At 43.8% G+C, this 15,586-nt stretch overlaps 1 protein-coding gene across 1 annotated transcript; it reads right to left on the bottom strand.

Annotated features, from left to right (window-relative positions):
* Positions 1-4,566: 4,566 nt before the first annotated feature.
* tmem72 (transmembrane protein 72) lies at positions 4,567-9,898 on the bottom strand. The gene is made up of 5 exons (XM_029671964.2): positions 9,585-9,898; positions 7,178-7,244; positions 6,483-6,554; positions 6,074-6,213; positions 4,567-5,840 (listed from the first exon to the last, which is right to left on the bottom strand). Exons 1-5 carry the CDS (start codon positions 9,658-9,660, stop codon positions 5,428-5,430), a joined length of 768 nt encoding a protein of 255 aa, XP_029527824.1. The 5' UTR covers positions 9,661-9,898; the 3' UTR covers positions 4,567-5,427.
* Positions 9,899-15,586: the final 5,688 nt, after the last annotated feature.

Here is a 15,586-nt window from a genome sequence, read left to right as displayed (position 1 = left end):
TGTTGGATTGAAACCGGGTTGAGAGATTGACAGAAATATTATCCAGTAACGGGGCTGATTGATAAGACAAAACCAATAAGATTCATCTGTGGGCGAGTTTACGTTGCCTGAGGATCCAGCGCTGCGTACCTCTTATATGAATATACAGTTGAAGTCGGAGGTTTACATACACCTCAGCCAAATACATTTAAACTCAGTTTTTCACAATTCCTGACATTTAATCCTTTTTAAAAAATCCATGTTTTAGGTCAGATAGGATCTCTACTTTATTTTAAGAACGTGAAATGTCAGAATAATAGTAGTGAGAATGACTTATTTCAGCTTTTATTTCTTTCATCACATTCCCAGTGGGACAGAAGTTTACATGCACTCAATTAGTATTTTTTGCCTTTAAATTGTTTAACTAGGGTCAAACATTTCAGGTTGCCTTCCACAAGCTTCCCACAATAGGTTGGGTGAATTTGGTCCCATTCCTCCTGACAGAGCTGGTGTAACTGAGTCAGGTTTGCAGGCCTCCTTGCTCGCACTTTTTCAATTCTGCCCACACATTTTCTATAGGATTGAGGTCAGGGCTTTGTGATGGCCACTCCAATACCTTGACTTCGTTGTCCTTAAGCCATTTTGTCACAACTTTGGATGTATGCTTGAGGTCATTGTCTATTTGGAAGACCCATTTGCCACCAAGCTTTAACTTCCTGACTGACGTCTTGAGATGTTGCTTCAATATATCCACATAATTTTCCTTCCTTATGAAGCCATCTATTTTGTGAAGTGCACCAGTCCCTCCTGCAGCAAAGCACCCCCACAACATGATGCTGCCACCCCCGTGCTTCATGGCTGGGGTGGTGTTCTTCGGCTTGCAAGCCTCCCCCTTTTTCCTCCAAACACAACGCTGGTCATTATGGCCAAACAGTTCTATTTTTGTTTCATCAGACCAGAGGACATTTCACCAAAAAAAGTACGATCTTTGTCCCCATGTGCAGTTGCAAACCGTGGTCTGGCTTTTTTATGGTGGTTTTGGAGCAGTGGCTTCTTCCTTGCTGAGCGGCCTTTCAGGTTATGTCGATATAGGACTCGTTTTACTGTGGATATTGATTATTTTGTACCTGTTTCCTCCAGCATCTTCACAAGGTCATTCACTGTGGTTCTGGGATTGATTTGCACTTTTCGCACCAAAGTACGTTCATTTCTAGGAGACAGAACACGTCTCCTTCCTGAGCGGTATGACAGCTGAGTGGTCCCATGGTGTTTATACTTGCGTACTATTATTTGTACAGATGAATGTGGTACCTTCAGGCATTTGGAAATTGCTCCCAAGGATGAACCAGACTTGTGGCGGTCTACAATTTTTTTCTTCACAGATTTCTTTTGATTTTCCCATAATGTCAAGCAAAGAGGCACTGAGTTTGAAGGTAGGCCATGAAATATATCCACAGGTACACCTCCAATTGACTCAAATGATGTCAATTAGCCTATCAGAAGCTTCTAAAGCCATGACATACTTTTCTGGAATTTTCCAAGCTGTTTAAAGGCACAGTCAACTTAGTGTATGTAAACTTCTGACCCACTGGAATTGTGATACAGTGAATTATAAGTGAAATCATCTGTTTGTAAACAATTGTTGGAGAAATGACTTGTGTCATGCACAAAGTAGATGTCCTAACTGACTTGCCAAAACTATAGTTTGTTAATTAATAAGAAATTTGCAGAGTGGTTGAAAACCGAGTTTTAATGACTCCAACCTAAGTGTATGTAAACTCCCGACTTCAACTTTAAATCACAAAGCAGTATAACAACGTGCCTGAAGAGATTGATTATTATGAATTAATTGGTTAATTATAGCCTAGTGGTAAGATCATTTCCTTCTGCACTGATGTAAGAGACAGCTAGACAGGTGAAAGCAGGCTTCCAGAGAGCCACTTTATCCCTTCTTACCTGTCCTGTATTTTCAGATCAGGACAGATGAAGGACAAGAAAGGTGGAAAGGAAGCCACAGTTGACTGTTGAGAAGCAGCCCTCACATCCTGTCTTTGAGACTGGATTTGGCATCTAGGAAACTATCACAGGGCAGGAGCTGGTATAAGAGAATCCGAGGAAGTGTATGTGTGTGTGTGTGCGCGCGTAGGTGCATTTGTGTCTATATGTGTGTGTACCAGAGGGTAGGTCAGTTATTCCAGCAACCAAGACACTTCTACCAGGGGAAACTCTTTGTTTTAGAGGATGTGATTATGACAAAACACATTCCAAATAAGGAACGTGTGTTTGAATGTTTTTAAAGGATGAGGAAGTTTGAGGAAGCAGACTGGAAATATTGAGGCTGCGTGTTAATAACACCTCTTTCCTGCCTAACTGTTCTCATTCTTTCTCTAAATAACTCCTGAGGTTACTCTGGCAAAAAGCAAGTTCAGTTTTTTGAAAACAGTAACAAAATGTATTGTATCACAGTGCCTTTCTACTTTCTAAATATTTGTAACTGATTTAACTGTACTGTATATAAGAACAGGAATACAGTATGTGTATATGAATAGTGTATAATAATGATTTTTGTTGTCTCTTGGTGTCTGGACAATATATCACTCTCTTATCTTGTGTTTTATGTAATGTAATATTAGCTCATGTTTTCTTGTATCTAACTGTTCTGCACTGCTGAATGTACAACAGCTAATGTGGATCCTAGCTCTCTTCTCCTCTCACCCCAGCTCCCCAGGACACAGAGCTGAATTTGGGACAGTTCAGTCACTACCCCCTTTCAAGGGGACAATACAGAGCAAGGTTACGAACCATTCAGCTTCCTCAGGACAAAGAGTCCCTGTAACCCACCCTTAATAGCCCCTGGACAATAGCCAGAGAGACCCTGTAGAGGAGTTGTAGTGTATACTGAATTCAGAACTCTGATGAGTGGAGCAGCCTGCTTGCTAGTGTATGAAAGAGAAAGGGAGGATGACAGGAGGATAGAAGACAACCATGAGGGGATACCACAAGTCTGGGTTCTGTGTGTGTGTGTGTGTGTGTGTGTGTGTGTGTGTGTGTGTGTGTGTGTGTGTGTGTGTGTGTGTGAGAGAGAGAGAGTCTACCTAGATTTCCAGCGCTCTAGGTGTTGTCTGATGTATGAGTATCTGCTTCTATTGATTCTCTCCAGAGTCTGGGTTCTGTCTGATAAAGGGTGTGTGTGTGTGTGTGTGTGTGTGTGTGAGAGAGAGAGAGAGAGAGAGAGTCTACCTAGAGTTCCAGCGCTCTAGGTGTTGTCTGATGAATGAGTATCTGCTTCTATTGATTCTCTCCAGAGTCTGGGTTCTGTCTGATAAAGGGTGTGTTTGTGTGTGCATGCTTTTGTGTGTGTATGCATATTGATTAATAGCTAGAGTAGAAGAGATATGTCTGCAAGCATGGATTTCTAATGCCATAATTCCTTTTGAGGTGAGTTCTACAGGGTATATTAACAGGATTTATCTACCGACTGTTTGATAGCTAATTGAGAAGACACCTTTGTTGTTGACACCTGTGTTCCTCCCAGAGGAATTGTGTCTACCAGACCTGGGTTCAAATATTATTTGAAATCTTTCAAATACTTTGATAATTTGCTTTTACCTGCGTGTAGTGCTAGATGGGATGGATTATACATTTTGGGACTGTTTTCAGTGGCACAACTGGCTAAGGTGTTTCAAGAGGGCGGTCACCTGTGTTTGCAAGACAGAAGACACTAGATTGAGGCTGAGTACCAGCTTGTGATAGAGGAAGCTTAATGAAGAGCCGGGTTGGAGCAGAGCCTGTACACCCTGTAGCTACACCTACCTGTGTCTGATGTTGTTTCTACTGAGAACTCTCCCAGGAGATAGAAGAGCCAATTGTTTGTCAGGATCCCACTGGGCAAAAACTGGTTGAATCAAAGTTGTTTACACATAATTTCAACCTCCCCCCAAAAAATCTGTGATGTGTTGGAAAACTGATTGTCATCAACGTAACGGCAATTTTTTTTTTTTTTACCCAACCTACTGTAAATCCGACGACATGGTGACTTATTTGTGGATTTCACGTTGAATCCACGTTAGTTGACAACTCTACTAAGTAAATCCAAACTAGACGTTGAACTGACTTCTGTTCCCAGTGGGTTGCTAGGGCAATCCAGGAGTAACCTCTTCCTGTGCTCCATCAGCATGGTCACCCCACCTAGGTGGTCCGTTACGACACGCACGCATGCACACACGCACACCCAAATAGGGAGTGTAATAAATAACCATACACACAATCCTTCACACACAACACAGAAGTAAGCACATATACACACACACACACACACACACACTCACTCACTCTCACATAGGGGACCAGGGTCAGAAGTTCAGGGACACAGAAAGGGTTCTTGCTGTATATGAATAATGCATGGGGGATGTAAGTGACCCTCTGCCCGAACAGACAAGCGCACACACACACTGCCCTGACCCTTAATGCTTCAACCACCCTACCCCCACACTTCTCCAGATATGTACAGTAAATCATCCATAGCATAAGACAAAGAGGATTTGGTCAAATTACATTGTAGAACAACACCATAAAGCCTCACAATCCGTCGGTACAAAGGGGTTTTATTACTATAGAAATCATTCTACATGTGCAAAACATTATACACATGTTCTGTGTGCAGCTAAAACAGATTCCATACAGCACATACATTCACTTTAGTGGACTGCCTCGCTTAAAATCAGACCCTTACTTTAAATGATCACCATCGCCATCGTCATTATGATCACCATTAAAATCATCATCATTATCATCTTCATCATATGCAATAGATTAAGTCAAACTTAAGACTGTGCGGTCAGCAGTTAGTAACAGCAGCCTTTCCCAAACGTCGGTGTAGTGTGTGACCCTCCTACAGCTCGTGGAATGTGGGGCCCACACCTGTATCATACAAAGCCAGTGTTTCTGCTCTTTATATTACCATTAGCTAACAGAAATGTGTTCAATCTAAGAAAGAAGTGGGCAAGCAAACACGTTAGTCTGTTTTCAATGAGTTAACTCTCCTATAGTATATAGACCATTGATTATATGCATTATTTGGCATTGGGTCATTGACTGATGAGCATCAGCATCCAAACGTTAGTCACCACCACCACAATTCACCTTTAACCTCAAGGCCCGTGGTTCAAACCTCACCTCAACTGTCCCCCTGCATTACTATAGTAGTGTATGTGCGGTGTCTGAGGAGGTCCCTGGTTCAAGCCCTGCTCCAGCTGACCCCCAACTGTATTGCTTCTGTAGTGTCACACACTCACTCGTCCACTCCTCCGCACCGACAAGGTTCTCCACTTGTGGCAGTCTTTGGCCATCTTCTCCACTGTGCCCCAGCTCTGCTGATGTTAATGGAGCTCAGTCTCTCTTCTCCACCATATTGTCCTGGGCCTTCAATGAATAACAGTAGTGTAATGTTCAGTTCGTGATCATAGGAGCGGTGTCCGAGGTGGTCTCTGGTTCAAAGTCATGGTACTCCTCCATTTCTGTCTCCTCTGTAGCACTGTTCTGGAAATGCACATGTCTATTCTTCTCTTTCCTCACTCGCTCTAGTTCTGACCCTGGCTGCTCCATCTCTACCTCCAGCATGGCCCGGCTGCTCTCTCCTCTCTCCCCCACTCCCAAGCCACTCTCCCTGGGTACGAAGGCCAGCCCTGCCCCTCTCCTGCCCATCGCCATGTGGAGGAAAGAGAAGGTATGTTCTGTCCCTCCTCTCTCAGACACACACACAGACGTTATCCCTACATTGTCCTCCAGGTCTTTAGGGGACACTGTTTCGGTATTTTTGCTGAGGATGAAGTTGAAGAAGGCTGTGACCAGGAGCATGATGCCTGGAATCATAGGAGAGAACTTTTCAAACTGAAGAAATACAATACATTTAAACATCAGATGTTGTTTTGAATTTAAACTGAATCTAAAAGACATGTTGGGTGAGTATCAATGTTTGTGAATTACATCAACCTTATTAAATGTAATAATAGTGTGTAGTAGTACCTGGTAATGATGGTTAGGTAAGGATAATGCCAAGGTTAGGTAATGTTGTTACCTGGTAGAGTGGTGTTACCTGGTATAACAGCATGCCACACTAACACAGGGTGAAGGAAACACACCACTGACATCATGGAGTAGTAGAGGAACTTCTGAAAGCCTCCAAGACGAGCCATCTTTCCCCACAACACAAACACACGCCACCCTGGGGGGAAACTAGAGAGGGGGGGGGGGGGGGGGGAGATGGGTGAGGAGGGGGAAAAGCAGGGGACAGTTTTATGTTTGAGTTTTTTTTGTTCACTTCACTTATGAAAGAAATAGCCACACATTTGCTATGATGAAAAAGGACAAATTGCATCCTAATTCCCTATACAACACTCTCGCCCTTTGGCTCCCATAGTAGTGCACCATACAGAGAATAATGTACAATTTTGGATGCACACTTAGACAAAGCCTTAGTTGGAGATTGTGGGTAGTGTACTCACGGCAGACACATCTGCAGGAGGGCATCAAGGAAGTAGGCTACCTCAAACACCATCATACCTGCCCCAGACACCCTAAGGGTTTCAACACACAAACAGATCAAAGAACAGACCAAGAACCAAACAGATGCTAGTGATCAGACAACTACGGAGCAGAATAAGGGACAATGTCATACAGAGTACAACCCATGACATTTCCTATCAGAAGACTCGGTCTCCACTGTTGATAAATGTAATAAACAGTCTTGCATTTCTCTACTCCTCAGGGAGATGTTTTCCTGTGCTGTGCAGTGCGTGTTGCTTCATGGGAGTTTAGCCATGGGTCACAGACATAATGTAAAGTAGGACAGTGACCCAGGTCACTTGCCTCTCCTCCTGCTTGCCCCGCTCTTCCTGTACTGCCTCCCCCACCCTAGACCACCCCTCCCCTAGCCACCCTCCTCTTTTTCCATTATGAGTGCAGATTGACCTGAAACACACATTCTTTCTTTTATTAAAGTAGTGTGTGTGTGTGTGTGTGTGTGTGTGTGTGTGTGTGTGTGTGTGTGTGTGTAGGTGGGGGGGGGTCTAGAGGGACTCCTGTTTGACTTATGGGGAACTGTATGTACCAACAGTAACCTATCCAAGTGAAGCAGGACGTTTTTATATAGCCTAACAGAGTTTAGCAGTGATCATTTCTATCCAATGAGAGTACTCACAGCAGGTAGATGGCCAGACTGTGGAACTTCCCCTGTCGTAACGTATCCACTCCTACAACACAAAGCACTGGAGACAGCAGAAGGGCAGGTTACACATGAACACACACACACACACACACACACACACACACACACACACACACACACACACACACACACACACACACACACACACACACACACACACACTTCACATTTAGCATTTAAACAAAATAGTGATGATGATTTAGATGAAATTGATAGTAAATTAACTACTGAATTAAGTACTTTATTCCAAATTAACTCTAGGCCTAATTGTCCAACAGGTTATTCGTACATGTAGTGGCCACTAGATGTCAGAATTACCACATGGCTGTCTTTCCTAAGTACACTATATATACAAAAGTATGTGGACACCCCTTCAAATTAGTGGATCTGGCTAGTTCAGCCACACCTGTTACTGACAAGGTGTATAAATTCGAGCTCACAGCCATGGAATCATTGGCAAACATTGGCAGTAGAATGGCCTTGCTGAAGAGCTCAGTGACTTTCAACGTGGCACCGTCATAGGATGCCACCTTTCCAATAAGTCAGTTTGTCAAATTTCTGCCCTGCTAGAGCACTTAATTGTAAGTGCTGTTGTTGTGAAGTGGAAATGTCTAGTAGCAACAACAGCTCAGCCATGAAGTGATTGGCCACACGTTTGAAGCGCGTAGCACTTAAAAATCGATTGCAACACTCACTACCGAGTTCCAAACTGCCTCTGGAAGCAACGTCAGCACAAGAACTGTTTGTCTGGAGCTTCATGAAATGGGTTTCCGTGGTCGAGCAGCCGCACACAAGCCTAAGATCACCATGTGCAATGCCAAGCGTCGGCTGGATTGGTGTAAAGCTTGCCGCTATTAGATTCTGGAGCCAGGAGAACGCGCCATGCCCCAATGCATAATGCCAAATGTAAAGTTTGGAGGAATAATGGTCTGGGTCTGTTTTTCATGGTTTGGGCTGGGCCCCTTAGTTCCAGTGAAGGGAAATGTTAATGCTACAGCATACAATGACATTCTAGATGGCTCTGTGCTTCCAAATTTGTGGCAACAGTTTGGGAAGGCCCTTTCCTGTTTCAGCATGACAATGCCCCCGTGCACAAGAGGGGTCCATGAGGCCTCCCAAGTGGCGCAGTGATCTAAGGCCACTAGAGATCCTGGTTGGAGTCCAGGCTCTGTCGCAGTTGACCGGGAGACCCATGGGGCGGCACACCATTGCCTCAGTCTCCCCCTCATCTTTCCAACACTGTACTATCTCTTCAGTAAGGCTTTCAACAAAATACAAAAGCAGTGGTACAGCCCAACTCCTTGAAAAATGTATTCAAATAAATAAATATCTGCAGTGAAGTAGGTACCACTGCAGTATGTCTACATTACATTCAAGAAAGTGAAGCGAGAGTGAGTCAACTGTTTGTGGGTTGCTTGTTAAGGATAGACTAAATTTCTTTAAATGGTTTACATTTTAAATATGGATTGTGTGTGTGTGACTTTAAAACGGTTTAAATTTGTGTGTGTGTGTGTGTGTGTGTGTGTGTGTGTGTGTGTGTGTGTGTGTGTGTGTGTGTGTGTGTGTGTGTGTGAGAGTAAGGTGACAGGGTTGAAACGGTGGTCACTACTGACATGTGGAAGTCATTGGTCAAATCCGTTTTCCAGAAATGCGGTGCTGGAATCTGCACCAAGGGAATATGTCTAGATCAGGGGACCGAGGCTAAATGGTTAGTCGGACTTTATGGAGTGTTTGGAGAATTAACGCTGCCTGTAGACTAGACCTAGTGGAAAATGACATGCTTCTCAAAGGGACGGTGTAGATCTAAAAAGTAAGTGTGTGTGTGTCAGCATATGGTCAAATTAGCCAATAAGACAGTAAGAGATGAGTTCTGTGTGATGTATATTACACTGTAAATACCAGACCTTTAAATGGATATAGCAGGAGGTAGAGAGTGTACTGTAGCTGAAACAAAGCAGTATGTGATCCATGCTATGATATAGTATGAGAGTAGACTGAGGGAGCTCTGTGTCTCCGTAGCCCTCTAGGAGCACTAAAACACAGTTATATATCATACAATACAGTACGTATTAGTCTAGACTATTTAGCCTGCTGTTCTCACTAGAGAACAAGAGGAGATAAGCCTTAAGGTTCATGATTAATCCTATACACTCACTCACTCACTCACTCACTCACTCACTCACTCACTCACTCACTCACTCACTCACTCACTCACTCACTCACTCACTCACTCACTCACAACCTCTGTGATAGATGACAAAATTCGTCTCACAGCTCCATTTTAACGTCCAGTCCTACAGTCTGTCTCCTACCTGATGTTGTGTGAATGAGAAAGAGATAGTGTGTGTGTCCAGTCAATTACAGTCCTGCGGTCTCCTACCTGCTGACGTAGAAATACCCAGAATCCTGCAGGCAACCTCTACCACGACCCACCAGGCTGTCACCACGCTGCCCATCGCACAAACACTTCTCTCCTCTTTTACAACTCTTCTTTCTTCCTTCTCTAATCCACCTCTCTCCAGTTCAAACGTCAGTCTGTGGGTTCTATTGGAGCCTATATTAATGTGACATTTTGCAGTACAATCTCACAGGTGAGCTTTAGTAGCTACAGATGCACTATGCAATTTCAGCTCCAGGGGTTACAGTGGCAACAGAGGCAGCATCCACACAGCTCCATGGGGCTCAGTCTTTCTGAGCCGCTCAGTGAGTGGCTGGGTACTAATCGGTCTAAAGCAGCGTTGAAACACACACACAAATACCCAAGCTTGTGCACAAGCACACGCACACGCGCATGCACACAGGCACGCACACACACACACACACACACACACACACACACACACACACACACACACACACACACACACACACACACACACACACACACACACACACACACACACACTTAGTCGGTTTATACAGCATTCCACACACACAAGGTGAGTGTGGCCGGTCGGATCATGGTTGTGTGTGTATCGGGTGTTTGTGTGTGAGTGCTACAGGTTGGTGAAGGGTGGTTGTGCCAGAGTGTTCTTTCTGATGGCTGGTTAAAGATTACCTGGTTTGTGAATGACATTAAAAATAATGCTGTGGCTGGATTGCCCTTCCCAGAGGTGGTCATAAACACAGACACACACACACGAACGTACGTAAACGCTACACATGCATGGAAAGACACTCACACACTGAGGTCAACGACCTTCAGTAGATAAGCATCCTAGCTCCCTTCACCAGCAGCATACCACTCTGCAGCCCACTGATGGCTTGCCTTGGGAGCTCGGCAGGGTTGGTCCTGATCAGTCCCTGGATGGGAGACCAAATGCTGCTGGATGTGGTGTTGGTGGGCCAATAGGGGGCACTCTTCCCCCTGGTCTAAAGTGATGCCCCAGGACAGTGAAGTGCACATACGTAGCTGATGTTACTGGAATTATTTTACCGCACTTTGCATCCGCACAGCTCTCCCAGTAAATGTGTTTTTGTAAAATATTCAGTGTAAATTGTTAAAAGCAGTCCTTATGCATAGAGTTGTATGGTTTGTTCAACTTTGAAATAAATGGTTTTTGTATGGCATATGTTTTCGTGAAAGGGAAAGGGGGATACCTTCCGCATTTAACCCAACCCCTCTGAATCAGAAAGGTATGGGGGGCTGCCTTAATCGACATCCAAGTCTTCGGCGTCCGGGGAACAGTGGGTCTTGCTCTGTGACAGAACTGAATTGCCCCTTGTCTCTTTTTCTATCCGTGGGAATACTTGGGGACATATTTTCTAAATAACATTTTAGCTGAATTCCTGGTTATTTTACAGTCTTTTTTTTTAAACAAAAAAAATCAATAGTGGCACGGTTTTGGCCCACAGGCTGCCGACTCCTGCCCTAGATGTTTAGAACATAACCTAGATGTTTGTAAAATGGCCTAGCTGTTTAAGCCCTGAGGAACTTTAAGAGTGTGGAAATGCTGTGAAGAGTGGAAAACATGCTGCCGCCGCCAACAAAGACCCCTTGATCAGCGGTGACACACACACAGGCGCACACACGCTTACACACACACACATACTGTAAGCTGGCACACACACTGAGTACCGGACCTGTGTTAGTCCTATTGGCAGAAACACAGACAGAGCTGGACCTCAGATTGACTCCTGTTGTGGGTTCAAGTATGTAAATCTCATTATACACACACACACACACACACACACACACACACACACACACACACACACACACACACACACACACACTCAAGCAAGCAAATGCACTCATACACAAACTCACTCACAAAGGCACCTTTGTTTCCCACTCCAAGTCCACTTGTTTCCAGCTTAACAGCCAGGTTATTTGTGTGTGTTTAACCTACTGTGATGCAAGCTTCTAGCAATAATCAACTGTTTCAATCCAAATCAAACACAACACTCTGTGAATCTGGGAAACTACAGAGGCTAACTGCTGCTGGAGAGACTAAGTTTGTCCAGAAATGTTAATCAGAAAGAACACAAAATGTGTAGAATAATATGTAGGACTATTAAAGGGAGCCGTTTAAGTGGAGCATGAAGACCTGGGGTTAAATAGCAGAATTTACGAGAGTGTTTTTCTCTGTTTGAGTTTTATATTTGTTTTGTCTCGTGGGTTTCATAACCACATCTTTATAACAATTCAATAATGATGAGACTCTGCGGCACAACCCCAATACATCGCAAAAGTATTCTCTGTGACCTAGGACCCAGATGACCATGGTCTGCAGCTGCAACTAGAAGATACTGAACTGAACCACACCATGTTGTAGTAACGGCCACAATCATATGTCCTAGAAACAATGTCGTTGTCCTATAGCTCTATTAAGTAGAGTTAGGTCATTGAAGCGCACGTTATGCTGCAAAACATGAACAATTTTCAGCTTTATATTTTTTCTCGTTGCTGCAACTACCCAATAGGCTGGGGAGGCAAAGGTGGAGTCATGCGTCCTTTGAAACATGACCTGCCAAACCTCGCTTCTTAACACCCGCCCGCTTAACCCGGAAGCCAGCGCACCAATGTGTCTGAGGAAACACTGTTCACCTGACAACTAAGGTCAGCCTGCAGGCACCCGGCCCAAGGAGTCACTAGAGCGCAATGAGCCAAGTAAAGCCCCTCTGGCCAAACTCTCCCTTAACCCGGACGACGCTGGGCCAATTGTGCTCCGCCTTATGGGACTTCCGATCACGGCCAGTTGTCATAAAGCCCGGGATCAAACCTGGGTCTGTAGTGAGACCTCTAGCACTGTGATGCAGTGCCTTAGATCACTGCGCCACTCGGGAGGCCCAGCTTTGTATGTTTTATCATAACCTTAGACCACAACCACCCACACTAGCCTGTAAGGAGGTCTGGTCTGGGATGTGATGCTCTAAAACCTCTAGTCTCTCGTCTGCCTCGCCACCCTCCTCAGATGAGAGTGATATAGGGCATACGTGTTTACATCTACATGTACAGGAAATCACAGAAAAGACCACCCACTTATAATGCCCACATTTGAATGAAATGGCCTTACCACATTAACAAACAATGAACACCACAACAACAAACAGTAAACATCACATTGCAGATACCGCATAACAAGAATATCAATGTGTGCCTTCTACCCCTACGTAGCAGTATACCAACAAGACTGGCTGGTGTAATCACTGCACATTTGTTTGGTCTGTCAGTCTCCGATCTCTCCGACGCAACAAACGAGGCATAAATAATAAAACACACACACGAAGACACTGTTTTGTGAAACTAAACCGTGATAGCCTGACCAAAATGGGAGGTGTTGTGTGTGCGTGCGTGCGTGCATGCTTGTGTATGTGTGTGTGCGTGTATGCCTGAGTTTGTGTGCATATGTAATAAAACAAGTCAGACACTAACCCAGTAGCAGTCCGTTGTTGGGGTGATTAGTGGTCGTTACGCTAAGAACAGAATATTGCATTACAGTCTACAGGTGGTGGAACAGACAGACTGTCAACGGTTCCCGTCACATCCTCTAATCCTCCCTCTGCAATAACAAACGGGGTACTTTTCACTCCACACACTCTCAGGGAATTGGGCAGAGAACACAGTCTAATAATGGGAACACAAGACAGGTGTAGATAGAGTATGGTGTGGGTGAAAATAACTTAAGCAAGCTGACAGATATCCAGTATACGTGTGAATATAGTGTCACAGTGTAATTACAGTTCAATGTTTTTATTTGGTGAATTGAGCTGTAGACAGAGGATCTGACACATCGACAGGCCCCCCTCACACAATCATGCATGCATGCGACACATACACATACAAACCCTGACACACACACTCTTCCCATATTAGCCAGCGCTGAGACATGAGTCCTGGGCCTGTAGTCTACCCACGTGGGCATCTGTTACTCATGAAGAGTTACCCACATGGGCATCTGTTACTCATCTTCCTACAGGGAATACAGCTCTAATGGCGATTACAGTGGCAGTTTTATCTGGTGGTTAAACAATTTTCAGACATGCTCAGTAATTACCCTTGTACAGAAACAGTCAGAGACAAATATAGCAGTGTACTTTTCTAAAGGCTTCACTGAGTGTAAATAGTGGGTTTTGTTTCTGAAAAAAGACAAAGTCACAATGATTAATTACATATGAAATATAGCACAAGCTGGTTAAGCTGATTGTATCATATTCCAATGTGTCATTAGCTACACCCGATTGTCATACTGATAGCGGTGGTACAGTGTAGGGGAGTATTCACTACTCTAGAGTGCCACCTTGTGGTGGTAGTACTTCACTACACAACACTGCTTTTACATCCGTTTGCATCAGTCTCTGTTACACACTGCCTTACTGTAGTGTTACAACACTTTAGTGTTGTATTCATGGATGCCAAAGGAAGCCAGGATTCTCCAAAAGAATGAACAGCAAAAAATGTTTATGTATCTTTCGTCACACTGTGTTTCAATTCGCAAGAGGCGAACAAAACAGTGCCCCTCTGTCTCTGTATGTATAGCCCAATCTATCTGATGCTGTCTGGTCAAAAAGAGTACGACATTGTTGCCACCTGTAGCATTGAATGCAAGGAATGTCAGCGAGTGTTTGGCCTCCCTTTAAAAAAAAGTATCAAACAATAGTCAATCCGCATTGAGATAAACTGAGTGAGCCAAACATGAATGGTCCTGGCAGACCAAAAAAAAGGGGGAAGCTACCAAACACATCACATTAGAAATCAAACGTCATTGACAGAAAACTTTAATTGTTGCATCTCATGTGTTGTTGTCCTCCGGTGGCTAGCTAGCTAGCTAGATAAAATTGTCCCTTTCCTAAATTAGCTATGGATAGAAACATTAACTGAAGCTGGAGACTCATATCTCCCTCACTAACTTTAAGCACCAGCTGTCAGAGCAGCTCACAGATCAATGCACCTGTACATAGCCCAGCTGTAAATACCCCATCCAACTACCTCATCCCCATACTGTTATTTATTTTATTTATTTTTGCTCCTTTGCACCCCAGTATCTCTACTTGCGCACTCATCTTCTGCACATCTATCATTCCAGTGTTTAGTAGCTATATTGTAATTATTTTGCCACTATGGCCTATTTATTGCCTTACCTCCCTTATCCTACCTCATTTGCACAAACTGTATATCGACTTTTTCTATTGTATTATTGACTGTATGTTTGTTTATTCATGTGTAACTCTGGGTTGTTGTTTGTGTCGCACTGCTTTGCATTATCTTGGCCAGGTCGCAGTTGTAAATGAGAACTTGTTCTCAACTAGCCTACCTGGTTAAATAAAGGTGAAATGAAAAATAAAAAAAATAAATAGGGATAGGAATTTGGACTTGTGGTTTTACTTAATTCTGGCCAATGATGGCCAATGATTTTAACGTTGATTCTGATCCAACCATAAACTCATACATTGTGCCTCTTGCCTGAGATATTGAATGTTCAGTATGTAGCTGGATGTAGTAGGCTAACTAATGTTAACTGCTGGCTCATCGTTGCCCATGAAAGGAAGTTAGGCTAGCGAGCAAGCATTTTAGCCAGGTAGCATAGGACAACAAAAACAAAAGCGTGCATGACAGTCATAGACCGTTTAGGCAACATACAAGAGGAGGATGGCATTGGTGTTTCTCTACAAGTAGGGTGAGTCAACATGTTTCTTCTACTTGCATGCTAACGCACGCACGCACACACACACACAAATAAAGTCGCATGGACGGCCAAATCAGATTAAGATTACGTTGATTGGACTAAATACATTTTTTTGGTATATTTTAGTTGTCACTGTATTAGGTGATTAGATGCTGTTGAAATTGTCCTGTTTTCTTTGCAACTCGCTGTAATTCTCCATGGTTCTAAATCAATAGTTGTTCAGTAGTCAGAAACATTCACTTTCTTGACCATG

This window comes from Oncorhynchus nerka, linkage group LG10 (assembly GCF_034236695.1).
Source record: "Oncorhynchus nerka isolate Pitt River linkage group LG10, Oner_Uvic_2.0, whole genome shotgun sequence".
Classification (NCBI taxonomy): domain Eukaryota; kingdom Metazoa; phylum Chordata; class Actinopteri; order Salmoniformes; family Salmonidae; genus Oncorhynchus; species Oncorhynchus nerka.
Note: the sequence above shows the minus strand (reverse complement) of the source record. Positions and strands in the feature narration are given on the sequence as shown.